Source organism: Ischnura elegans, chromosome 11, assembly GCF_921293095.1.
Source record: "Ischnura elegans chromosome 11, ioIscEleg1.1, whole genome shotgun sequence".
NCBI lineage: Eukaryota > Metazoa > Arthropoda > Insecta > Odonata > Coenagrionidae > Ischnura > Ischnura elegans.
In genome coordinates, this window is record NC_060256.1 from 90,063,667 (window position 1) to 90,089,774 (window position 26,108).

Sequence of the window (26,108 nt, forward strand, 5' to 3'; positions counted from 1 at the left end):
AGGATACAACTCTACAATTGTCGATGATACCGGTGACCTCATTATAAGCGAACTAGAGTATTTAGAAATGCATCATTGCCCATTGAATTCATCTTGCGTAATGTTTTTTTTTTTTTAGCTACAGCGGACCTTGAACGAAGTATAACTTGAAAGACCTGATAAATACGAAGACATATCTTTTGTAGTGGGAAGCATATATTTATGCCTACCAAATTATATTTTGGTAAATATAAAAATTTTTAAATTTGAGAGAGAGAATGTTTTTAACAGATATCTAATCTACTAGTATATAACCTAAAAATCTCAAAACAATATTTTGATTTCAATTTGAGAAATTCGCTACGATAAAGAAATGACCAAATACATCAAGCAATGCGGCAAATATAAACGTTTTTATAATTGTGAAGGAGAATGTTTTTAACAAATATCTAATTTACGAGTATTAAACCTAAAAATCTCAAAACAATATCTTAAGTTCAAATTGAGAAATTCGCTGCGATACTGGATGACAAAATACATCAAGTCCAGCGGCAGTGATGAAATATTGTAACTCCACGACCACACTGAGGCATCATGTTCACTTGATGAATTATTCATGATTCATCCATTCTATTCCCTTTTCCTACTATCTCTCAGCTTGACTCAAGAGAAAATGACCACATGCCGGATTAATGTGCCATGTCAGTTTATTGTCTGAAAACTACGACGTTGTTTTGTCATCACGGACACAAATATGAATATTTCGTTTCCACCAAGTTAAATCCTATAGCATCTGTCACCATAAAATTTGTCCTCGTGATCGTAGTTGGTATTTATATCATATCGATGAAAATAAAAATATGCAAAATGTGCAAATATATTGGGAATATAATTTGAAATTGATATTACTTGATACTGGTTTAACTAAACTTTCGTATTGTATTGGAATATAGTTTGTCGTTCGCAATTAGTTGATTCTTTTTCCACATTCCCATTGTATTGCATCACAAAACACTGACCTTCTCGTCACAAATGCTCACTCTTAGTTAAAGTACAATCGCGGTCATTATCTGCTTCGTTGACTAAGTTCCTGTGTGATAACGCCAGCGACTTTCACAGTTGTGAAATGCGAAGCAGAACAATGTACTCTCTTATCGCAGCAAGACTCATGCCCCCCTACGTTAGAATGGTCGCAGAATGAACACTTTAAACTTCATCTCATTCTGTTTGGCAAATGAATGCTTAAAATCTGTAGTGATCTGCTTCCATCGTGAGATAACGTTTTAATCCAAAAGATATGAATAAAATTTTCGAAAATACGTAAACAGCAGTAACACCAGATATCAAAAGAAAAATAAATCAAGTATCGTGTTTTGCAAATGCACAGTTAATGAATTAAATTCCAAAAATTGGATGTTCAAAATAATCATGTTTGTATTTGCTACGCTTCAATGAATTTTGCTGGATTTGCCTCTATCTACTCAAAAAAATAGATAATGAAGGACCTAAAAGTTTCAGACGAGATAAAGGCATAGTAAGCAGTAATTATTTAAGTCTACCACAGTGAATCCAAACTTTTATTTGCACGGATTAGTTTTTCTTTATTTATATACATAGACGCATTATGGTATTTGATAATTATTTATTTTGTTTTTATGAAAGAATTTTAAATATATTCCTTTCGATGTTGCACCCATTTTCAACTTTGATGTGATATAATAAATATTCAACATTTCTTGAAGTTAATTTCGTAAAATTACGATACATCTTGCTAAAGAACTTATATAAAGTAATAAAGGTAAGAGAAAAGGTTTACTTTCAGCAATACGTTTATATTAATTGGATAATGCTGAATGAAAGTAATCCGTAACATCAACCAAAAACTAATTTGGAAAATCTGTGTGAATGCTTCAAACAGAAGTAGGAAATACCTTGAATTTGAAGAAAGCCTTCCGGGACTCATACTGGGTGAAAGCAGATTACATGCCGACAGCTGACTGTGCTGTCAACCTCAGCTTATGGAGGCCATGACAAATGTTGTTCGCACCTAGCTCAGGGGCGGTATTCACTATTCGGTATTTCCGTATTTGGGCTCAAAATCGGGAGAAGTCATATTTTTTGTTGGGGTGGCGCATATTTTTAAACTCCTTGAAACCTGCCGTTTTTTTTTACAAAAAAACTGTACGTATTATTTTGAAAAAGGACAGATTTGAAAGATCCTTCCCACTTTTTCTTCATATTCGTTTCCTTCCGTTGAGGCATCTATATATATTTATAAGGTCCTACGATGTTTTTATGCTACAAGTGGCAACTCTAAAATATTTCAGTCCCTGCCTTCTCCCTTTACCCTGCGTAAAATAAGTGTGCCCTTACCACAACCAAATTTGACTTTGTTTGAAAGATGTTTTTTTTGTACGTATTTTCAAAGGTTTTTAATTTGTTACCCCAGTAATGCTTTATTTCAAAGTCTTTAATTTTTTTTTTCAAAATGCACATTCTTGGCTTCTCACTAAAGAGAGTGTAGAAGAAATATTGTTATAAAATATTGATGTAAACGAAGTATAAAAACTACTTCAGTTGTTTTTTTCATGTACGCACCTAAGCTTTGTTAGTATAGATTATCAAGGTAACACAAAATGAGCTACACTATATGTAAAGCATAATGTATTATTATTTTGGATGGTAGCTTCAAACAAGTTATCCGTCGCGGCTACTTAAAATTACTCAATTTTGCTATTGTCATGTAGTTTGTGTGGAGTAATAAAATTATTTACTATTATTAGCCAAATACGCGCATTGTTTGGAAGTTCAATAAGTCACCTACCCACAGATCGCGAGTAACGGCTGACTTACAGGGCCCACGTCCATGGGATCCGTTCATTTTTCGTCGCGTCATCGTAGTTAACCTCCAGCATTGAATTAACAAATTGAAGGATTAGTTTGATCCAACAGCTATCCAATTATTTTAATTTTCTTTGGGGCATATGGGATAATTCCCCACGATAAATGTCGGCCTTCGCGTTGGTGCTGTCTTTTAGTCAAGTTTCGAATATTAACAAGTTAGGAGGTACCTTCTCCTCCGACCTAGGGCGAGTTCAACCAGTTTTATTCAACCAATCAATACCCAAGAGTGAGCTGACGAAGCCTTGGCACGAAGGTAATTTTTACCCGCTAAAGTTTCATTCAACTTATTGGGAAAACCTTCAGCAATGTGTCAATCTTAATGACAGTAAGAGAAAAAGACTTATCTCCTAATAGGCCATACTGCATAGCGATTTAAAATGCGACGAGTCAAGATTTAAAATGATGGTCACCCGTCGAAACCTGGGCGTTTGAGTGCATAATATAAAAAGTAGTTCATTACTGCACAAATATTTTTCTTTTATTAACAATATTAGAAAAATTTCAGAATGAAAACCTGTCGGTTGTTTTTTTTATCAAACTGGAATTTCAGTAAGTAAAATTAGCTGGAATCAGGAGAAACACGCGCGGAATAGGGTGGTTTTCTATAATTTTTTTATTGTCTTAATCGAAAGATTATTTCTCCTGGAGTACGCATTTCACGCTCTTAGATTTTTAAATGACGATGTCTATTTTTCGCGATTAAATAAAAAGTGAAAAATTTCAAGCAAGCGAAAACGCGACGGCTAAGTATGAATGCTGGGAAAACCCCGTGTGATGTCATTCTGGTTCCCGCTGCCGCAAGTGAGGTGACCTTGAGGCGAGGCTTGAGCGCTGATACGACGCAGGCTGCTTGCAGATAGCAGAGTACCCTGCTAGCTGGTAGCGCTTGGCTTTAATAAGGATTATTAATACCTTATCAAACGAAGAAAATATTCTGACCTTAGCCAGTTTTAATAGGTGATTATTAAGAATGTTTCCCTGAGCTCTGTGCCTCATGCATGCATTGGTAATCTCAGACGATGTAAAACTCCTATCTACTCCTATAGAAACTAGGTCCCTGTGACGTCACGTGGAGTGGGCGCCAATCTGGCCTTTTTCAAATGAGGTTTAAATTGACCATTGCCGTTCGTCTAAACCGGTATTTCTAAAACCAAATTATTTGTATATTATGAATACACTAATGGTGGGTAGCGAATCGCAATCAATGCATTCCGTTTTCTTTGATGAAGGAAACTACCGTACCCTAGTAACACAGTGTGTTGGCCCAAAACGTCCCCAATGCTTTCCCAACGATGCATACCAAAAAAACATTGGGCCAACAGACTGTGTCACTAGGGTATTAAAAGAGTTGTTCATTACTACACAAGTATTTTTATTTTTACCAACATGATTAGAAAAATTCCACGAATGAAAACCTGTCGGTTGCTTTTTTTTATCAAACTGGAATTTCAGTAAGTAAAATTACCTGGAATCAGGAGAAACCATGCGCGGAATTTGTTCGAGTGCTACTATGACATAGCACGTTATTGGGGCACGCGATAGCCTCGGATGAGGTGTTTGTAAAGTTGACAAAGGAGGTGCAGGTGAAGCAAAGGATCTCATTGGAATCCGAATGCCTTAATCGAAGATGTCCTTGAGATTCCGGGCTTTCTCCTGATTGGCACCGAGCCCAAATACACGTCACGACCTGTTCTGGCGCCGCTGGGAAGCGCCGAACATATCATGCAGTTCATCTCCGCTATTAAGCATCCCTTTACGATTTTTTACAATACATTCCGACGAATTAAGGTATAGATGGTTCTTCAGTCGGCTGGTGAATGTGCTGTCACACCCGCGCAATTGAATAGGGTAGTTCCCTTCATCAAAGAAAACGAAATGCATTGATTACGATTCCTTACCCACCATAAGTGTATTCATAATACATAAAGTACCTGGTTTTAGAAATCCCAGTTTAGACGAATGGCAATGGTCAAATTTAACCTCATTTGAAAAAGGCCAGATTGGCGCCAATGCGATTCCACTCCACGTGCCGTCACAGGGACCCAGATACTATATGAGTATATAGGAGTTTTAGGTCGTCTGAGATTACCAATGCATGCATGAGGCACAGAGCTCAGGGAAACATGTGTTAATAATCACCTATTAAAACTGGCTAAGGTCGGAAAGTTTTCTTCGTTTCATAAGGTATTAATAATCCTTATTTTAGCTAAGCGCTGCCAGCTAGCAGGGTACTCAGCTACCTGCTAGCAGCCTGCGTCGTATCAGCGCTCAAGCCTCGCCCCAAGGTCACCTCACAGGGCGGCAGCGGGAACCAGAATGTCGTCACACGGGGTTTTCCCATCATTCCTACTTAGCCGTCGCGTTTTCGCGCGCTTGAAAATTTTCACTATTCGTTTAATAGCAAAAAAATAGATATCGTCATTCGCAAATCTAAGAGCGTGAAATGCGTACTCCAGGAGTAATAATCTTTCGATTTAGGCAATGAAAAAATAATAGGACACCATCCTCTTGATTGATGGAAGTCGGCTTTCGCACAGCGATCTGTATTTCAGGGGGAAATTAAGCACGAAGAGGTCTTTCAACCGAAATTTATGTTCGAGATGATGTCTTCTGAAGTTAATGGTTTGAGGTGGCACTTAATGGAATGTATTAATATTGAATGAAAATTAAACTATATTTTACCACGTAAAATATTTATTAGATCACTACCATGGTTTCAACGCACTGCGTTCCAAACCTGGTGGATGACGCATTGCGTTTAAGTTTTAGAAGTGATCTAATAAATATTTTATGTGGATAAACATAGCTAAATTTTCATTCAATATGATGTCTTCTATCTATTTCCTAACTTTTCAGTGATAATTATTGATAACGTAAGCACTCCAGCGCAAACATTGGGTATTAATAGATCGCTCAGTGCTAATCCCTTTCCCATAGTATGGGAATCTTTACATGAGCGTTGAGCGAAGTATAGACTGAATTGACTTAGTAAATTAGGAGATTTTTTCTCAGACGACGAGAAGCATATCCTTCTTTAACCATCGCACGGTGGTGGACGTGATCACGAGTAGACAACAAAGGTAATAAACTGAAAAACAGAGAGATTGAAAATGTCATTGTACCTCGTGCTATAAAGGATAGCAATGGTGTCTCGATTAATATAAAAAACGGCGTCACTCGCTAGGATGACTCGTTTTTATTTATACATGATTCTAAAATCGTATGGATTTGCTAAAGGAAATACCAAAAGTTGGCAAGTTTTCCCTTTGCATGATTGTTGACGCATTTTTTAAAAATTATGTGTTATATTTTTATGAACGTGTGGTTTGCATAGTGGGATGTCTTTCAAGCTGCTTACTGGTTATTTGTCATCCCTGCCAAACACCCTACTGGTTGCTCGGAGGTTATTATGTAGGTGTAGACCCTAGTGATGAGGGCCTTTTTGACATCGGATTAAAAAGGGCCGTAAGTGTGAGTTTCAATTATGATTTTACGGGTGGTTTTCTCTAGTCCCCTTGTGCTTTTTATTCAGGGGTGGAATTTTAATTCGATAACGAAGGAAAAATTTAAACAAGCAGGCATAATAGGATTTAACTTGATGGAAATATGATGATAAACCAGAAGTGAAGTTTTAAAACAGTTTAACGGGCATGTCACCATCGTCCACTGTGTGGTGTAGTCATGTTCTTTTGAGTCAGTCTGAGAGTTGATGGGGAATGGGAATAGAATGGATGAATCATGAATAATTCATCAAGTAAACATGATGCTTCAGCGTGGTTTAAAGTTGCGAGATATCTTCTACTTAGTAATAAAAAAAATGGTCGACCTTCTGCATTTTGTCCTTTATGTTCGTGGCGAATTTCTCATTTGAAATCCACGCTAAAGCCTTGAAATTTTTAGGTTGCTTTGTACTTATTATTTTGTATATTTTACATGAAAATCTTATCTCCGAGGAAGTACGAGAATCCCTTTCTTTAATGGAAGACTGCAAATGATGGTGAGGATCTACTCTGCACAGCCTGAAAATTTCAAAATGGTAGCTAAAGTTTTCAGCGGGTATTGCACCACGAAAAAAAGACAAAATATTGCTTCAGAGGAAATATATACAAGATAGTACACAATGACTGTAAAGTAACCAAATGGGAAATGGAAACAGGTGGCAAAGTAAATACTTATAAGTGGATTTTTAAATATTTCTTATCGTTCGCCTTCTTCATCGGTGTCTATTTAATTTAGTTAGAATAAAATTCACCATCAAAATCAGCAACACGAACGCAAACGCAGTAGTCAGCTTATCATCCCCTTCAATTCCTTCACGTGATCTATGTTTTCAGCCATTTCAATGTTGATCCAATGCCAAGAAGGCCTTGCGCGCTATTTCATTTCTTCCTTCCGAGAATGCGTCAGTATGAAAGACAAAACGCACCCAGTCGACCATCAGTGATGCATTCTCTTACATTAACCCTGAATCACACGATCATTTTATCTGTCATTTTCGAGTGATCACTATCGCGATTACTACAGTGATCACTCGAAAATGATCGTCGCCGGCAATTGTTTTTCGCGATCACTCTAATGATGAAGCTTCCCATCACTATTTTTCATCACTCGTCCGGTCGCTTTTTTCGTCGCTGAAACCGTCACTAAAACCCCATATCAGCCAATCAGAACGCATTCCCATATGGAGCGATTGCAGCGCAGCGTTTGACAATCGTGGGAACGACATAGGTAAACTTAAATACGCTATATATTTTCGTGATGCGGGTTCCATGACAACTAACTGTGATATCGGAAATGATGCGAAAGGCGACGGCGGGAAGGACCATGTGATTCAGAAAAATGATCACTCGAGCGATCAATTTTCCGGTCGCGAAAAGCGATCGCTCTAGTGATCACTTTTCGCAACGGAAGGAAATGATCGTGTGATTCAGGCTTTCGATACGGTGGTAACTCTATCATGGAAATGAGTACTTCTCCCTATCCATTCGGCTCAAAGTACATAATAGTATGTTTCCTTGTTATCACAACATCTTCAAAAGCGCCATGTGCTGGCTAGTCCTTCTTTAAAGCAGTGGTCCTCGCAGTAGGACATATTTGAGGAAGAAGAACTTGGCTGCACATTGGATGAACTTGAAAATGTTCTTGTAACAACGAAACGAGTCATGCGTAAATAAATTTAGTGGAGATATTGCAATGTCTTATTTTGCGAATACATATCTACATCTACATAATACCCTGCGAGCCACCTCTAGGGTGTTTGGCAGGGGGTGATCAATCACCAGCATGCAGCATGCAGTTGGACTCCCACATGCACACCACACGGTCCAAAAAACGTCACGCATACTAAAAAATTATACTACTATATGCTGTTAGAAATAATAATAAAGTTAATAAACATGCAATAAGTTTTAAATATGTTAGTAGGCTACGCTAAAAGTCATCTAATCTATTTATTAGTTCTATCGGTGCCGTTATAATCTCTTATTGATCGTGGAAAAAAAAGACATTCTGAATCTGTCTGTTCTACAGTCTATCTCTCTTATTTTATTTATATGATCTGATCTTCTGTTGTATGTTGGCGTCCGTAAGATATGGTTGACTTCGTTAGAAAAGACACTGCTCTTGAATTTATCTAAAAGGTTTAGTCTACTTTTCAATCTACGGTCCGACACAGATTCCCATCCGAGTATGTCTAAGAGGTCAGTTACACTGACAAAACTATCGTAACGACCTTTCACGTACCTGGCAGCTCTACTTGGCACATAACAGCAGGCGGTACGGGAGGAAAAGTATTTAAGAGCATAATGTACAAGTAACAACGCATTCCTCCTTTTCCAACGATTTCAGCGGTCAGAGGAAGGACGTTGAATATAGGTCCCGACGCACATCAAAATGGTCCACTGCGCAGCGGCTGTAAACGTTACGTGGCGCTTGTGATCAACCTTGGGTCCGAGGATCTGAGGTCACGAAAAATACCGGTACTACGACGGAATTGGTGCGCGTTCTAAAATAGGGAAGTGCACTAGTGTTTCAAATGCACCAAACACATTTTTTAAATTAGAGTTCAGAATAACATAATGTCGTAAAACCACAGTTTAAATCCTAATAGTGAATACTTGATTCGAGATGACCGTCTGAAATATGGAAAAATTCAAAGGCCGCGAAAACGGGTGTCCATGTTGAATATTGGCCGTGACGTCACAAGGCAGTAGCAGAAGGCAGCTTCTACACCGTTTAGTTCTACCACTATTATTGCATAGAAAAATTACAGAATTTGAGGGTATCCGTTTTTTGCTGTCATAAAATATCTTCAGATTATATATGTGGCTGCTTCTCTTTTGAGTAAACGACTTCATCATTGCGTAATATATTAATATTCATTTACGTGTCAACTTCAAGTTTGGAAAGAGTAGTACGAATAGCACATTGAATATTTAATAAATGCATGATGGCATTTATTTTTCGCTGGGTATATTTTGGCACAATGCCGTTTATCATGCCAAAACTTTTTTTGTAAGAACCGAGTCAAACTAATAAACCTATTTCAGACATTTGCTGCAAGACTTATTCGTTGCGTATGTATTCACGCCGGCCGGAACGTTCGCCCTTCGCTACTAGAATCATGGGATGTTAGCCTTATTTCCGAGCTAGCTGGTTGTTGCAATGGTTCGCTGTCCAGGATGGGTTCAAGAAAAGATAATCTTGGTTGGGAGAAGGAAAATTCCAACGATTTATAAATGGTATACCAAACTTTGATGTATTTATGGTTACTGAATTTTTGAATAAGGAGGACAGGTTCAACGCTCCATGGAAATGCGAGACGTTAAGGCTAACAAGGGGAGACCGCGTACCTTGCTGCATCTTTTTCAATTAGGGCGTTAGTAAGCTGTAATTAATTAATTTTCATGCGTTACTTTTTACAAGTTATGTATATAAATTTAAAATATCCTCATTTTCCCAATGGGTCGGATGGTGTTTCGAAATTTGTTGAACTGAGACTCTCAGGTGGTGCGGTGGGACCCGGTCTTATCGCATATGCCCGCAAAATGGACTTCACTGGAGCCCCACCGACCCTGCAGCCCTGGGTAATCAGAAAGCTGGAAGAGACGGCCGCTTAGAAGAAAAGGAAAAACAAGGGAAAATATATATATTTATAGAAAGAAATGTCACAAAATTCCCCCTTACTGTTTATCACTTCAATTCTACTTTATTTTTATTTATTTTTTGATTGTTTACAATAATATTTATTAAAGGTTACTCATTTCAATTCACTGCCAAAAGGGGGAATTACTGAAACATTGTAAGGAACAATATGTACCTGAGAACTACCTTGGAAAAAAAAAACTGGAAATAAAATGATTTGAAACTAGTGGTAGAGTGCACGAGTCATAGGAAAGATGTTACCCGAAGGACCGAGGTTCAAGTCTACGATGTGGCGTAGTTTTTTGTTGCCTTCATTGTGATCATACGGCGTCAAGTTTATCATTAATTATAATTGCAGCAATCATTGACATGAGACAATTTTTTAATCGTCATTATGGTGTTTAGGTATTTTAGCAGTGTCATTACAAACGCCGAGATACGATGACTACAAGGGTTAGTGTGCGCTAAAATGTTACTTTTTTCTTTGCTTATACTGACCAACTTCCACATTAAAAATGAAAACCACTCTTGCAAGAGCACATACCATTAAAGGCTCGCGGCAAGCAACAATATGCGTACAGGCATAATTAATAAGAACACAAAGCGAATATAAAATGCCATATATCTCGAACACTTGTAATTCACAATACTCCAAAGGGAGTTTACTTACTCAGTACATACCTCAGTACCTTGTACTCAGTACCTACCAGTTTACCTCAGTAGCAGTGCTAAAAGAACCATTCTGAAATATAATTTCAACTAACAAATAGGATGAAACAAAAGTTGATAACCCTGGACCGGGCTCGCTGGCGTATAAAATACGTCAATCTTTGAAAACCAAGGATTTCGACATTGTACGTACATTCTGGGCTATAATGGTCTCGTGTATTCTTACAATGTACTTTGACTGCCTATAATGCGAGTTTTCAAAGTTCGAGGTATTGTAGCTAATTTTTTAGATCAGCAAGATGAACCCGTCACCAGTGGAGTACAAATTACGCCGCGCGACCTGCCGTGTACCTTTATATCTGTATCACCTATAAATGTACTAATTTCAACAAATAAAGATTAACTTTAACAAAAATCGTTTGTTATCATATATGCACATATCATGGGCAAAGTACGCATTTTGCTCGGTCGTGTAAAAAAACAGTCGCGCCATAATTCTTTAACCAAACTACTTTCAGTTAATAAATTACGTAGGTCAACGGGGAAGATGCTATATTTTGACTCAACACACTTTCTGATGTGACTGAGGTACCTATTAATTAAATTATTATAATATAAATATCAATTTGATCTTACAATACCTTAAAATGATCTTCAAAACAGAATATCATCGATAGGTAAGAGTCAGGAGCAGCCTTGAACCATTTATTCCGTATAGCTTGTGCTTAAGGCACGGGAATGAATATCTTCTCCAGGCTTTTGTTTCGACGTCGAGATGAAATTTGGAACAAAAAATCATTTATAATTCTATTTTGAATTCATGTTTTCGGTACTAGACGACATTTTTAGGAAGCAAACTCCACCGATTCCCGGAAACTCTCGCCGCGCTAAAGAAGGCGACGGAATACAGCGATACTCCACTGGTGACTACTGCCTTGTGACGTCACATCTCAATCAAGATGGAGGCACTGTGTTTCAGCGCAACATGAAATTTTCCGACTTTCAAAACGTTTTAAAGTGCATACCCCAGATGCAGAAAATAAAAGTGACTATACTAATGTTTCTTTTTTAGGCTAAACTTTCAAATTCAGCAATAAAAAAAAATTAGTGCACTTCCCTATTACTCGCGTTATAAGCCATAGATCCTTTTTCATTTACTGGTTGATGTCATCCATTTCTTTTTAATAATAGTATACTTCTTTGCATACGAAGATTGCTGATCACTGTGTATTAAATATAATATATTAACTGTGAATAAAATGCTGAATTGGCTCATTATTGTAGAGAAATATTTCAAAAATGAGCACAAAATTAAATGTAATGATACACATTCTATGGACAAACGCAACAGTCCTTTGTTGAAAACTTATCTTTATAATAACATAATAACAATACGGTGAAATTTTGCTGAAGTATGTTGTACCTCATACCTTTAATTGTATGCCAAAGGCTTTATGTAATCTCAAATCTTTGGCCGACATTAAAAGAAAAGTGAAAGATTGGATAATAAGTGATATTGTAAACTTGTAATTTCTTTATTTTAATCTGGAATGTACAAAATATATTAAATTATCATAGGTTTGTTTAAAAGCCCCTAAAGTTGAAGTTGAAACTTGTAATATAAATGCTATGCTCTCAATATGACACATGTTGTATTGAACAGCTGGAACCTTCTGACAAGCCATATGCCTTAAAAGGACCAAGTTTGTATATGCAAATAAAGGCAATTACTATTAAAAAAAACAGTTGATGTGTGAATGGATTCTTGAGTTACTGTGAGCCGTGAAACATAAATTATTTATTCTCTTTGAGACGAATATTGCAGTGGAGGATTCTACTGCCTATCACTAAATTTACTGTTACTTTTTGCTCATTTAAATGGGTTTCTTAAAGACACCACTTGCGACGCTGACTGTGGCGCGATCTAAAGTACTTTATCTTTAGCATTATTAGCATCATGTGGATGCATAGCGAAATTTATATTCGAGATGATATTGTCAAATACTGAGTATGTACCGAATTCATAACTTTTCATTGCTGATCCTTGCGTGTTCAAATATTGCATGGAAAACAGGAATCAATAGAGAGATCTGTGCTGCCCGAGTTGCTGACATTTTTAAAAAACAAGCGAGGTGATGGAATAGGGTGGTTTCTTATTATTTTTTATTGCCTAAATCATAAGATTATTACTCCTGGAGTACGTTTTTCACGCTTTGAGATTTTTACATGACGATATCAATTTTTCGCGATTAAATGAAAAGTGAAAATGTTCAAGCGCGCGAAAACGCGACGCCTAAGTATGAATGCTGGGAAAACCCCGTGTGACGTCATTCTGGTTCCCGCTGCCTCAAGTGAGGTGACCTTGGGGCGAGGCTATGAGCGCTGATATGACGCAGGATGCTAGAAGGTAGCAGAGTATCCTGCTAGTTGGTAGCGCTTGGCTTAAATAAGGGTTATTAATACCTTATCAAACGAAGAAAACTTTTTGGCCTTAGGCAGTTTTAATAGGTGATTATTAAGACATGTTTCCCTGAGCTCTGTGCCTCATGCATGCATTGGTAATCTCAGACGATTGAAAACTCCTATCTACTCGTATAGAAACTAGGTCCCTGTGACGTCACGTGGAGTGGAATCACATGGGCGCCAATCTGGTCTTTTTGAAAAGAGGATAACATTGACCATTGCCATTCGTCTAAACCGGTATTTCTAAAACCAAATAATTTATATATTATGAACACACTCATGGTGGGTAACGAATCGCAATCAATGCCTTTCGTTTTCTTTGATGAAGTAAACTCCCCTACTGCTTCGCATGCCTGAGATTTGTCATTCCAGTTACTGAGCTGAGCTTTCTCGCACTAACCAACCCTTATCACGAAATTCTGTTCAGCAATCGGCTGCCTCTTCTATGTATTCCCATTGCTCTTTTATTGCAGAATACCCGTATTTCGGGGGATCGGGTTGGTGTGGTGGCTATAGTTATGGCTTCCTACCTTCCGGGTCCGGGTTCAAATTCCGGTTGTGGCGTAGATATTTCAGAGACTGTCCCTGCTTTAAGGGCTTTTGAAGTTCAGCAATTCGTCCGTCATATGGGACGTGAAGCCGTGGTCCCTTAGGCGACTTTAATTAAGAGCAGGTTCATGATGACGCCGGGTTTCCCTCCATTCTTCCCTCTGGCGCAAATGACCTCAACACTCGATCGCCTCATCCAAATACCATGTCCTGGTATTAGACTCCGTTATCGCGGGTAACTTTAGGGGATGAAGTGAAAAATGGCCAGATATTGTAAATGACCATCGATTTTGTTTTTTTTACCAACCACTTGTCTTTTAGCGTGCGTGACAATAGGGTAGTTTCCTTCATCAAAGAAAACGAAAGATTGCGATTCGTTACCCACCATTTATGTTTTCATAATATACAAATTATTTGGTTTTAGAAAACCCAGTTTAGACGAATGGCAATGGTCAATTTTAATATCATTTGAAAAAGGCCAGGTCGGCGACCCAGCGAAACCACTCCACGTGACGTCACAGTGACCTAGTTTCTATACGAGTAGATAGGAGTTTTACATCGTCTAAGATAACCAATGCATGCATGAGGCACAGAGATCAAGGAAACATGTCGTAATAATCACTTGTTAAAACTGCCAAAGATCGACAAGTTTCCTTCGTTTGATAAGGTAGTAATAATCCATATTTAAGCCAAGCGCTACCTGCTTACAGCCTGCATCGCAGTGGCGCATAAATACTCGCCCCAAGGTCACCTCACACGTTGACTGAGGGAACCAGAATGACGTCATACGGGCTTTTCTCAGCATTCATACTTAGCCGTCGCGTTTTCGCGCGCTTGAAAATTTTCACATTTCATTGAATCACGAAAAATGTATATCGTCATTTAAAAATCTAAAAGCGGGAAATGCGTGCTCCAGAAGTAATAATCTTTCTATTTAGGCAATAAAAAAATAATAGGAAACCACCCTATTGGTCATAAGGTGGAATTGGTGGCTGGGAGAATTGAGACATGAAACCCGGTCACACCTACGGCGGCGATATTTATACTACGAGCGGCAGGATACCGGTCCCACACGCATAAATAGAAAGACTCCGTCTGTGTCGTCGTCTGCGGCCCGACCACTGACCCGCTCCCAGGCGCCACCGCTACTTTACCGATGAACTTTCCCGCCAGACCAACGAGTCGTAGCATTCGATACTGTGATCGATATGTGTACCGGTATAGCCACAACTACACCCACGCGGCCGCGGTCTTTGTCAATCAGGCGATCATGAAGGGCGGGAAAATAATACGGCCAACAATGGATCGTCTGTTTTGCTTCCGCATTTCGCCGCAGGCGCTCTGTTCGCTAACGCCTCTCTCCCTTTTTCACCACTATGGGGAGCGTGAATTCAACCATATCTCAACCGCACGGTATATACGCCTTTTTATTCTATGAAATAATATATTTTATTTTAAATCAATTCTCGTGAATGATGAATATTCTTTTTACTATTTCACTCATGACACATACACATAGCTGAATGAAGTTTAGTAAAATGTTCTAACCCAAATTTTACCGTAACAATAATTAACCGTACAGTGTTTTTAATAATTTCGACGTCGGCTTTGATAATTGTAGGAGTTCATTGCTGCAGATGCCAAGAATGTTCAGTTATGAAAGTGTGGCGGGTTACGCTTTATTTAACCTTTCGCATAAAATTGATATTCTCCTGTTTCCTTCACACTTCCAACATTAAGGTCGTCATTCATCAACCGCCAGATAGAATTCACTTCCTTGTCAGCGTAACTCACATTTATAGAATACCTCGCAGTGTACGGTGTTGAATCGGGCGAGGAACTAATTGTAATGAATAGATACTTAAAATGCATATATTCATAAATAAGCGAATTCATTTCATCGCGACATATATATGTATTCGGAGTTGTCTATCAAGTTCCCTATAATGGACTGATTCTTGGATCAATACTGCTTAATTCAATTTTTTATTGTAAGAAGAAGAAATTATAATTTTCTTCCCTGAAATGCCTAATTTTTTCAATTTCTGTCCCTAATCTTCCTCGGGCCGTAACCTCTTTTTTTTGCTCTCTTAAGTAAATCATGTGCTCTCTAATAGTTTCCTGAAAATTTCCTTATTAATTATTTCGTCTTTAAATACAAGCTCTAATGGCAGTAGAAAATAATGAATCTTGCACTGTCTACCAGGAAACTTTCAACCGGTGGTTGAACACAACTTGAACTGCGTGTTGGTAGGATAATGAGGGTTTGCAGCCAATTAGTGACTAAATAATTAGGATTTAGTTGGAACAAGTGAAGTTCTCAAATAGGCGTTTAAGTCATCAAATGCGTCAAAGCTATCGCTGTAATAATTCTTAAGATAGGACGGAGCAATAGCGCAACACATAATTATAGCTGAAAAATTCGTCTCGGGATTTCATCCGGGTTATCACTTCGATCTCCATCGTCGCCAACGACGTGGATTCCTTTTCCATCGAAACTTTGGCAGCGATGGAGATCGTTGAGCTTACCCGGATGAAATCCCGAGAAGAATTAATGCCAACATTCCCCGGGAAAACGTGAAGACCTACGTATCTAGCTGGAAAAATTTGCTAGCATCCAAATGGACAATGTGCGGAAAAATCACTGAGTAATGCTCCACAAAAGCTTTTATTGTTCCGACCCAGGATTTCGTCGGGAATATAGTCATTATAAACGCTGATAATAATAATCATCACTTGATTGAAAATAACTATATTCTAGTCGAAACCGTGGGTCGGAAGAATAAAAGTTTTTTTTTCGGAACATTACTCATTTAGTGATTTTTTTCCGTACGTTAGATATGTGATTCCCCAAAGTGAAGTCTGAGAACTTGATTTATATCCAAATGGGTGATTGGATAGGCAACACGGACGGGCAGTCACGTACAAATCCACGTATTAAACAGTAATGTTATAAGGGAAATGAAAGGGGTAGGTATCCAGCGATTATCGCCCTGCGTGAACATAGCTTTACCCACTGTTCTCCTCCCCCACTATATATTCCTCTTCCCTCCTCCTCAGTCCCTTTACAGATCTCTTTTCCTTGCTCGCTAAAACATCGACGAAGGAGCCTCGCAAAACTGTGTCGTGTGCGACGGCCGGCCGGCTGACGCCCGCACCGACGAGACCTTGGGCGATTGCGAAAAATCGGTCTGTGTTTAAAGTCCCCAGTAAAGGTCAATAGGGTAGTTTCCTTCATCAAAGAAAATGAAAGGCATTGATTGCGATTCCTTACCCACCATTAGTGTATTCATAATGTACAAATCATTTGATTTTAGAAATACCGGTTTAGACGAATGGCAATAGTCACTTTTATCCTCATTTGAAAAAGGCCAGATTGGCGCCCATGCGATGCCACTCCACGTGACGTCACAGGGACCTAGTTTCTATATGAGTAGATAGGAGTTTTACATCGTCTGAGATTACCAATACATGCATGAGGCACAGAGCTCAGGGAAACATCTCTTAATAATCAAAGCTGCCTAAGGTCGGGAAGTTTCCTTCGTTTGATAGGGTATTAATAATCCTTATTTAAGCCAAGCGCTACCAGCTAGCAGGGTACTCTGCTACCTGCTAGCATCCTGCGTCCTATCAACGCTCAAAGCCTCGCCCCAAGGTCACCTCACTTGCGGCAGCGGGAACCAGAACGACGTCACACGGAGATTTCCCAGCATTCATACTATCCGTCGCGTTTTCGCGCGCTTGAAAAGTTTCACTTTTCATTTAATTATGAAAAATAGATATCGTTATTTAAAAATCTGAAAGCGTGAAATACGTACTTCAGGAGTAATAATCTTTCGATTTAGGCAATAAAAAAATGATTGTGAACCACACTATTTATGAAAAAATATGTAGCGACAAATGAACTTTAGGAAGCGGTTAGCGTGAGGTTACTTTATCACCGGACCAATGGCGGTGGTTGAAGAAAAAAATAGCGCGAAATGTTGGCAAATTTAATGAATGAATTGGGAAGATTTGGTCGATTGGGATATAGCGTGGTCCGTCTTGGTCGCGCAATGTCGCCTTCGTTTGTTTATGCAGTTTTATTTTGTGATATATTGAATTTGTACATGTACTGTAGAAGATATAACGGTATAAAAGAAAACATGGACGCCGAGAAATGAGATGACATGAACTCTACCGCGGGGTATCGTTTAGAAAAAGACTATCCTCGTCCACATATTCCTTGGATCAAGTTTTGCCAACGTTCCATATGGCTTCATAAGGCTCACTGATTTTCATATGCAGATTTATTACGTCGGCTAAATTCTGAATAATATAATAGTCTCTTTCACTGAATTTTCTAGCTCCGGACAAAACAAGAAAAAAAGGAACTATTGCTTGGAAAAAAATGCGCGAATGCAAAAATCAAAAACTAACGCCACCGACAGTCACAGAGATAGCCAATCTTGATGCAGTTGACCAAATTATTCCGAAATTACAGTTAAAGGACTTCATTTATATAAATAGGCCACATAAGGAAATTAGACTGTTTAATATAGGTGCGATAAAAGAATTGGCATCGTATTTTATTATTATTATTTTAATATATGTTTTTATTGAACTAAATTTATTACAACAATGAGACTTAGCAACCAAACATTAAATAAATCAATATTCAGCCCTGATGATGAGTGCCGAGACGGTACTTGAAACGTTGGCTGTTATAAAAACATTAACCCGGTGGGAATCCCGAGAAATGTTTACCCACATTATTCGCCGGGAAAGCATAAAATCATATTTTATTGCTTAGAACTTCAATATCTCGCTCGCGGCAGTTTGCTATTTCTTCATTACAGACTGACATATGGCTTCCAGTATACTTTTATATTGGCGCTCTGGAGCCCATGTAATATTTTTTCGCAAATTTCATTTCATTTTTCGTTGAATTTATGTTTGAAACGGCCTTAACTCCTCCTCGGGTTTGTCCCGAGTCGAGACGTCCTCGTAACGTGCGCGTTGTTCTTAAATCTCGTGGGTGAAGCACGAGCATCGTGGGCGCCTCCAGAAGGGGCGACGTTTACAAACTTCACTTTCACTCTCTCGACACTCGTAAATTTCGCGGAACACTTTCATTCAGTGCGATTCGGTCGGGAGAGGGGAGGGCGTTGAATGGCATTCGACATCGTGATCGCGCGTGAGCCAGATCCTGCTTTGAGCGCTAGTAACGAAAGAAAAAAGCCATTTCGAATGATGACGCTATCAGTATATTCTATCAGCTGGAGTTCCCAACATTTCGATTTTCAAATAATGGTCGTTTTCAAGACTTGTTTTATGAATTACATTTTTTCGAAAGGCTTTAACTCTTTATAACCCAATGTTGCTTCTAAGCAGCATCAAAAATGGTAAACTTTCAGCTCTGTTTAGGAGATATCTAAAATACCCATTATTTTGTCGTGTAAATTTTAATGACGAAATATTTAGCTGCCACGATATTATAACTGAGTGAATTTTCAAGTTTTCGAAATGAAAAATCTTGAAAATTGATATATAAGAATAAGCTCTTGGTTAGAAAGGGTTACAGTAGAAATTATTACCTTTCTATGAAAGAGTGTAGATATGAGCCCGAGGTATTTTGTCCTTTGAGCGAAAATAGCCAGAACTTTACTTTCATATAGCACTGAGATTCATATGTTAGAATAGAATAGAATATTTTTATTATACTCTAGGTAAAACCTATGAGAGCAAAAAATGGAAAATACAGGAAATGTTCTACATCTTAATAAAAGGCATTTTGACAAAAATAAGGCATTATGGGGATTATTGCTAGGCTAACAAGTAGTAGATATTTATACAAAAAATGTAAAATATTCCATACTAATAACACAAAGATATAAGTTTTAACTTAGACAGTAATGAACACACACATACATATACACATTTATGTATAGAGTTTTGATAACATCACAATTTCAAGATGATAACTGTAATGAGTTGAGGAGACTGAATTAAGCCCCAGACTCAAATAGGAGTACAGAGAATTGTCACCATAAAAGCTTAATTGGTAGTGTATTTTCAAATGTAATTTTCAGAAAATATGGCTCTGCAAGCCTTTTTTTGTTCGTGTCTGTCGGTCGATAAGCTGCAGTTAGGAGAGCATATTTTGAAATTTTTAATTGAAATGATTTCTACGTATTTCTTGTGGAACAACCTCCATAAGAACGCAAGGGAATAATGATAAACGCGCAAAGAAAATGTTTGAAAGCTGAAAAACATTTCGGATTGGCCGATGGTGGGGGCTCACTGCTTCAACCCTGTTGTATCAGGTGGTCTGAGAAATCTTTGGTCGGCCCACGTCTGTCCCGAGTGAGATTTAGTGCACGGGTGATAAGGGCCAATGTGGTGACGCCCAGAAATATGATTGGATCTATCGAGGCTGCTTTTCTCGAGGCTGGCAATGTTGGGAGGGGGGTTCAACGCCCGCTTCCCAATTCACTTCCATCGGAATTTTCGGAGGACTTGCAGCATACCTACCGAATATTGGGGCAGGCGAAAAAAAAGAAACTTCAGCTTCGAAATCATAAAGGTCTCAGAAGCTTTATCGGAGTCTGCGGATGTAGCTTATCGGACGCAGACAGCGGTAAGATATACTAGGTGTCTCTTGGTGTCTTTTACGAGCCAACAAGTTCGAGAATTTTGGAGATGACCACGAGATTGAAAAAAATAGATGCCTCATTAATTAAAAAAAATTATCTTCAAATTTAATTTACCGAAACTTTATATTTTCCGCTGTGAATAACCAACATTATGCTTCCTTGCTATCAGATTGGACACAGGCGAACAAAGCTTTCTTTCGGCAATTTTACTTGATTCACGCAACATTTTAATTCGAGTTATTTACTTTTATGTCAGTATTTTATGAATCTACTCATTCTGAAAATACTTGACTATTATACTAACGTCTTTTTCATGTACTGGAATGATATTTTAATGGAAATGAAGGCGTCAAAAGAGACATGTCATAAGTAGTGATAGGAACATGGATGCTGTTAAGAACTATCTTGATTACAGACATTTTTCTGAGAGCGAAAAAATCTGCGTCGAAACACTGCGCCAAATTTCGAATCCAAGTGAACGAATCATCGGTCATTGCGTTAAAAATGGTATGAAGTAGCTATGAAATAACGGTTTATTTTTTTAATTTGGGTGTATCTTTGTCAATTAAAACTTAATATTCTCTGGCTTTGCTTTTTTCCGGGAAGGTCAGCTGTGTTACTAAAACCTGGTCGAAGGTTACCTCTAAGTGATGCGGGTATAATCCTCCTGGAGATGAGAAAGTTGATTACTCTCGAATAAACTGTATCTACCAATCAATTAATCATTATCTTCGAGTAATTTTCAAATGAATGAATTAGTTTTACACTCTCGTTCTTGGCAGCACCAATTATGAGCAGTATGGGTGAGTGTTTGATTGTCTACAAAACTACGCTTTTAACGACTTCACGCTGAAGTAAATTTTTGGAAATCATAATATGATTGATATCAGTTACTTGATTCAAGTAAGATCACATTTGACCTTTAACGCAATACTGATTGTTATTTATAAGTAACTTTCACTTTCTCTCATTTATCTTCTCACCTTTCGTTGAGAAAAATTTGTATGATGCAATTATTTTTAAAGTGCAGGCATCGTGAAATAAATGAGAATATAGTCACTTCTGTAACTATTAAGGGCATATTTTGAAATTAAGTCAAAATCAAGAGGCAATAACATGCGAAAACGGTAGCTTAAGTTACGACTGAACGGAAATCAGATATGTGGGTAATTGGTTCATATGGTGGCAATACCGTTGGCAGTATTCCATAAAATTCAAATATTAGTATATTCGATACTATATATAGGATACTTATTCTGGATATAAAGAAGCTAAAACCGACATGCTAAGTTTTCATTACTGCCATCATGTACGGATATCTAAGATGAGGACAAGCGAGGCGAAAGATTCCACTGAGATTTCACGGAAATGGTAAACAGATATCAAGAATAGAAATGCAATTACAATTTACCAAGTATATGAAAGATAGTGATGATAGAGGTTTGCAGATTACTATCGATTACCTAAATGATAAAAACCCACTGCCCTCCGCCAGAAAAGGCAGCGAAGCAAATGATCCTATAAAAATAGGCGAAGAAAATTTTCAATACATAGAACATGCGGGTAAAATGATGTCGTTTGGATGATTTGAATTAAAGTCAGTATTCATAATGTTGAAAATATGAAAGGGAATCATATTTAATCGTTTATTTGAGAGCAATCGACTCGCTAACTGTTTTCTTAAACTTTTCACATCTTTGATTAAGTTTTTACGAAGTAACCTAAAGTGATGGAAATACAATTACTTCAGATTTGATTGAAGCAAGACTAGAATAACTATACAAAATCAGTTCTTGAACATCGTGCTATGTCCAAAAATTCGCAATTCGTTACTCGTTTATTACTATCGGTGTCCTCTTACTTCTTCTTTTTCACATTCTTCGTTTTTTCTTATTTAATTTTTCGTCTATTATTAAAAATCCTTCTTCCAAATCATGATTTATGTTGGATCAAAGATTGACTGGGTTATTCAATTGGATCAAAAATAGATGAGATTATTCAGTAAACATTGGTTTGAACTATAATTTTTTCCATCACTTAGGAGCATTATTGAATGGGTCGCTTGACGAGCGCGTATAAAAAATAATATTGTGATCATGTTTAGATGCTGGGTGGAGCTTAATGCGGAAGCAGTATTGTTCCAAGTGGTCTCCACCTGTTTGTGCTGCCTTTGTTTATTTGGTCGCAAGCTTAATTAAACCATTCACTGAGCAAGTTTGACCGACTGCCGCAGTTGGCTGGTATGGAATGCAATTTTTTTTAAAATCAAAAATGTCGGTCTAATTTTATCGGTAGACCGGTTCTGGGTCGCGGGCGCCATTGGCCGTTCCCTTTCACCCACGATATAATTCCACAGTCGCGCGCTAGGCCATCCATTTCTAAAAGGAGAAAAATTCAAGGACAGCCAGCGGAACGAGATCTTGTGTTGCGCAATCCATTCACGAAAATATCTCATATTTATTCTGCAGGCGGTTCTGAGCGCGCCGAATTTGAATGTCAAACGCTGTGTCGTCGTGGAGGATGAAGTCCTGTTATTGTGTTTTCGTTATTTATTTTTTTCTGCTGTTGGTTGTAGTGAAAAGAAGATTCTCCGGTTAGGTTTCTCCTCTGCCAAGAGTGTCACGTAAACAGCTCACGGCGGGTCGCCAAAAAAGACAATATTCTGTTTGCACGAGATTTCGCTCTCTCGATTCCGTTCCCGAAGGCCACACCTAGAGAATTCGGTCACGTGGGTGTTTGGATCACTGCGTATGAGGGCATATTATTCCCTCTCGACCGGGTCGTATTTTGCCTTTTTTCGCAACTAATTCCGCTATTAGAAATAGAGTTATCAATTTGAAATGCTCAGCGCACGTAAAGTTCATCGTTGACAGCATTTTCCTGTCCCTCAATAATATATGAGAAGGTACTAAGGTAAAATTGATTAATTTGAGATACGAGCAAATTTTTTCTGATATGTACTTTGTATATCTAGAAATTTTTTAGATTGTAACTCAAGTTTTAAAGTAATCGTGCGTCGCAGCCATGATTGTTAATTCTTCTTGATAATTTTTTTGCTTTACACTTTACGCTATTAAATGTAAAAATTCAGGGTAGCAAAATAGGAGAACTCTTCCAACATTTAGCTATACCTCCATTATGAATATATTTCATTGACGATAGGTTAAATATGTAAATTGAAGTACATAAAAATTTTGATAATCTACTATTAAACATATCTTGGAAATTCTAGACGATTAATTAAGTCTCAAACATGTTGTACAAAATGAAAAATGACTGTTTTGGTTGGAGTGGTGCGTCTTCTTAAAGGGAAAATAAGGAGAAAATTAAAGGGCTCAAAAAGTAGCTCCTGATAGAAAAGAATGATAGGTTTTGGTCATTTTTGTTGTCTTATGTAGGATGAAGTACGCAATGAAATAATATTTAGCTAAAGAATTCGAACCCGGATAACCCGATGGCTTGACCGGCAATAGAGAGATCCGGGTTCGAATCCCGACACATCCGAATATTTACTTATGGCAAACTTCACCCATGGTGTCCATAAATTCCGCTTGACTGTGAACAGGGTCACTCTTTTCTTGCAGTACTTTCATATTTGTAGTCGTTATCTTTTAGTTTGTGTGTAGTTATTGCCCTATAAAGCATGTTAGAGGACATTATTCTTTAATTCTTGCATCGGAAGATTGATAATATTCTTGAAAGACCGCTGTAAAGAATCCTATTATTTAATGTACTACGTTAACTATTAACATAAAAAGAAATTGATAAGGAGATGACTTATAAGGGTAGAAAACGTTCTTCAGCTAGGTGGTGATAAATTGCTCCAATGCGGCTTATTGTGCGGAATGCGTTTAGTGAAATACCTCGGAGGAATTTAGATGGTTATTTTCCATGCTCCATTGACTTTTATAGAAAGCGAAAGTAAACAGTCAAAACAGTTTATTTCGTTGTTGCAAGCAAATTACTACGCCAGAAATTGTTGACTCAGTTTATTTACCGTTTTCTGTAGCAGCCAATGTATCATGAACAATTTCACTTGGCAGAATAAAAACTTATTACGCAGTTTTTTTTCCGTAGTTTAACCTGTTATGAAATCACCTACCATACCCTAGTGAATAACCCTTTGAGGCACGATTGGAGCCTATAGCCTCTTGGGAGACCGATTATCTCGGTGAAAGATTCCTTCAAGAGAAGGCAGCATTTGTATCTCAGATAGTACTTCTCAAATACCCAGTGGCGCCGACTCCATGGGGTCTGAGGGGGCCCGAGCCCCCTCAAAAATTCGTTATGGGTGTGAGGAAAAAATGTGTCAGGCTTGTCAATTTTCCCCGGAGTGTCCAGATCGAGATTAGAGTTATCAGGGTTCTAATGTTTATCATATGGCTCTTTTAAAATGCTTAAAAAACGTAAAACCCACTACTTATAAAATTTCCCGGGGCAAGATATCCGGTTTGGGCCCCAATATTTTTGTAAGTCGGCATCCCTGAAAATACCTTGGCATCTAGAGTACTTAGCAGCGTCTCGCATTCAAGCCAAGTAATGAGTGTTTATATGTTTCACCACTAAATCTCTCAGTTTGCTCCTACAAATAGTTAACTTATAATATAAGACACGGTCTCCGGCGTTATTTTGTGGACTGCTATTAGTATTTTTATTGTATGAAAACAATCAACTCTCCGAAGAAAGGTGATTGGTTGAAGAAAGAAAAAAAACAAAAGATACCGCTCAGTTGCTCTAGAAACCCCATTTTTTAACTTAACAACTGAGCATAATTATAGGGAAGACAGCGAGAGAAAGAGATGGCGTAATTTTTTTTTGACCACTCACCGATGATGTGTATCATGAATGATCCGAAGACCACCACCCAGCCCCACCCTCCGTCCGGGGGCGGAACTTCGGTGGCTGGAGGCGGGGGTCCGTGCGAGGCATGTGATATCAGCTCCTTTCCCTCTTCCGCGCCGCTCCCTTTGGCTGCTTCCGAAGCCTTCTTGCGCTCCTTCTCCGTCACCATCGCGACCACGCTTTCAAACTTGCCGCCTTTAATAACACGTCACGAAAAATTTGAGGAGCGAAATTTATAAACAAAAAAAAGTTTCACGCGATAGCTCGGTTATCGTCTGTGGAGATGCAGACAGTGCCGCTCTTGTGGTGTAGGGGAGAAATCACTTTAATTTGGCGTTTCTTCGACGGAACTTTCCGCCTTTTTTCTGTCGGTCACAAAAAAATGACGAACAATTTTGAGAAAAATATTTTTCTCAAAGCTTAGTTATTGTGAGTGAAGATGCAAGGGCCGCTCATTTAGGTAAAGCGATGAAACACTCGTTAAAAACGCTGGCCTAGCGGCGATGTTTTCAAACTTGCCGCTTTTGATCCGTCACTCAAAAAAAAACCTGGAATGTTATTCCTAAAAAAATGTTTATTTTCCCCTCACTTTTTAGCCACCTAGGATGGACATGTTGATAGTACCGCTCTCGTATCAAAGGGGAGGAATCACTTTTTTATAATGTGTGGCTTGCGAAAGAACATTCAAACTTGCCGCCTCTCAAAAACAAAAACTACGAGAGATATATTTCTTTTAAAAAATCTACTTTTTTCTCTCACAACTGGGTTATCTTGATTGGGGGTTCCAACGTAATTCCCACTTTATCGCAACAGGACAGGGACCACTTTAAGAAAAAGAAGGCGTTTAGATGAAAAAATAATGAATCCGTCGCACGCAACAAGTTGACGATCGCTATGCGCTCGCGGGAGCAGCAACACGTGCTC

The 26,108-nt window shown here is 38.2% G+C and overlaps 1 protein-coding gene across 3 annotated transcripts in view; it reads right to left on the bottom strand.

The window, feature by feature from the left end:
- The window catches only part of LOC124167593, a 141,616-nt gene extending 115,736 nt beyond the window's left edge, over positions 1 to 25,880 (bottom strand). For all 3 annotated transcript variants that reach the window (XM_046545573.1, XM_046545572.1, XM_046545571.1), the window contains exon 1: positions 25,170 to 25,880. In XM_046545573.1, the coding sequence (XP_046401529.1) occupies positions 25,170 to 25,353 (184 nt within the window). In that variant the 5' untranslated portion in view covers positions 25,354 to 25,880. The remainder of the gene's footprint in view (positions 1 to 25,169) is intronic.
- Positions 25,881 to 26,108: the final 228 nt, after the last annotated feature.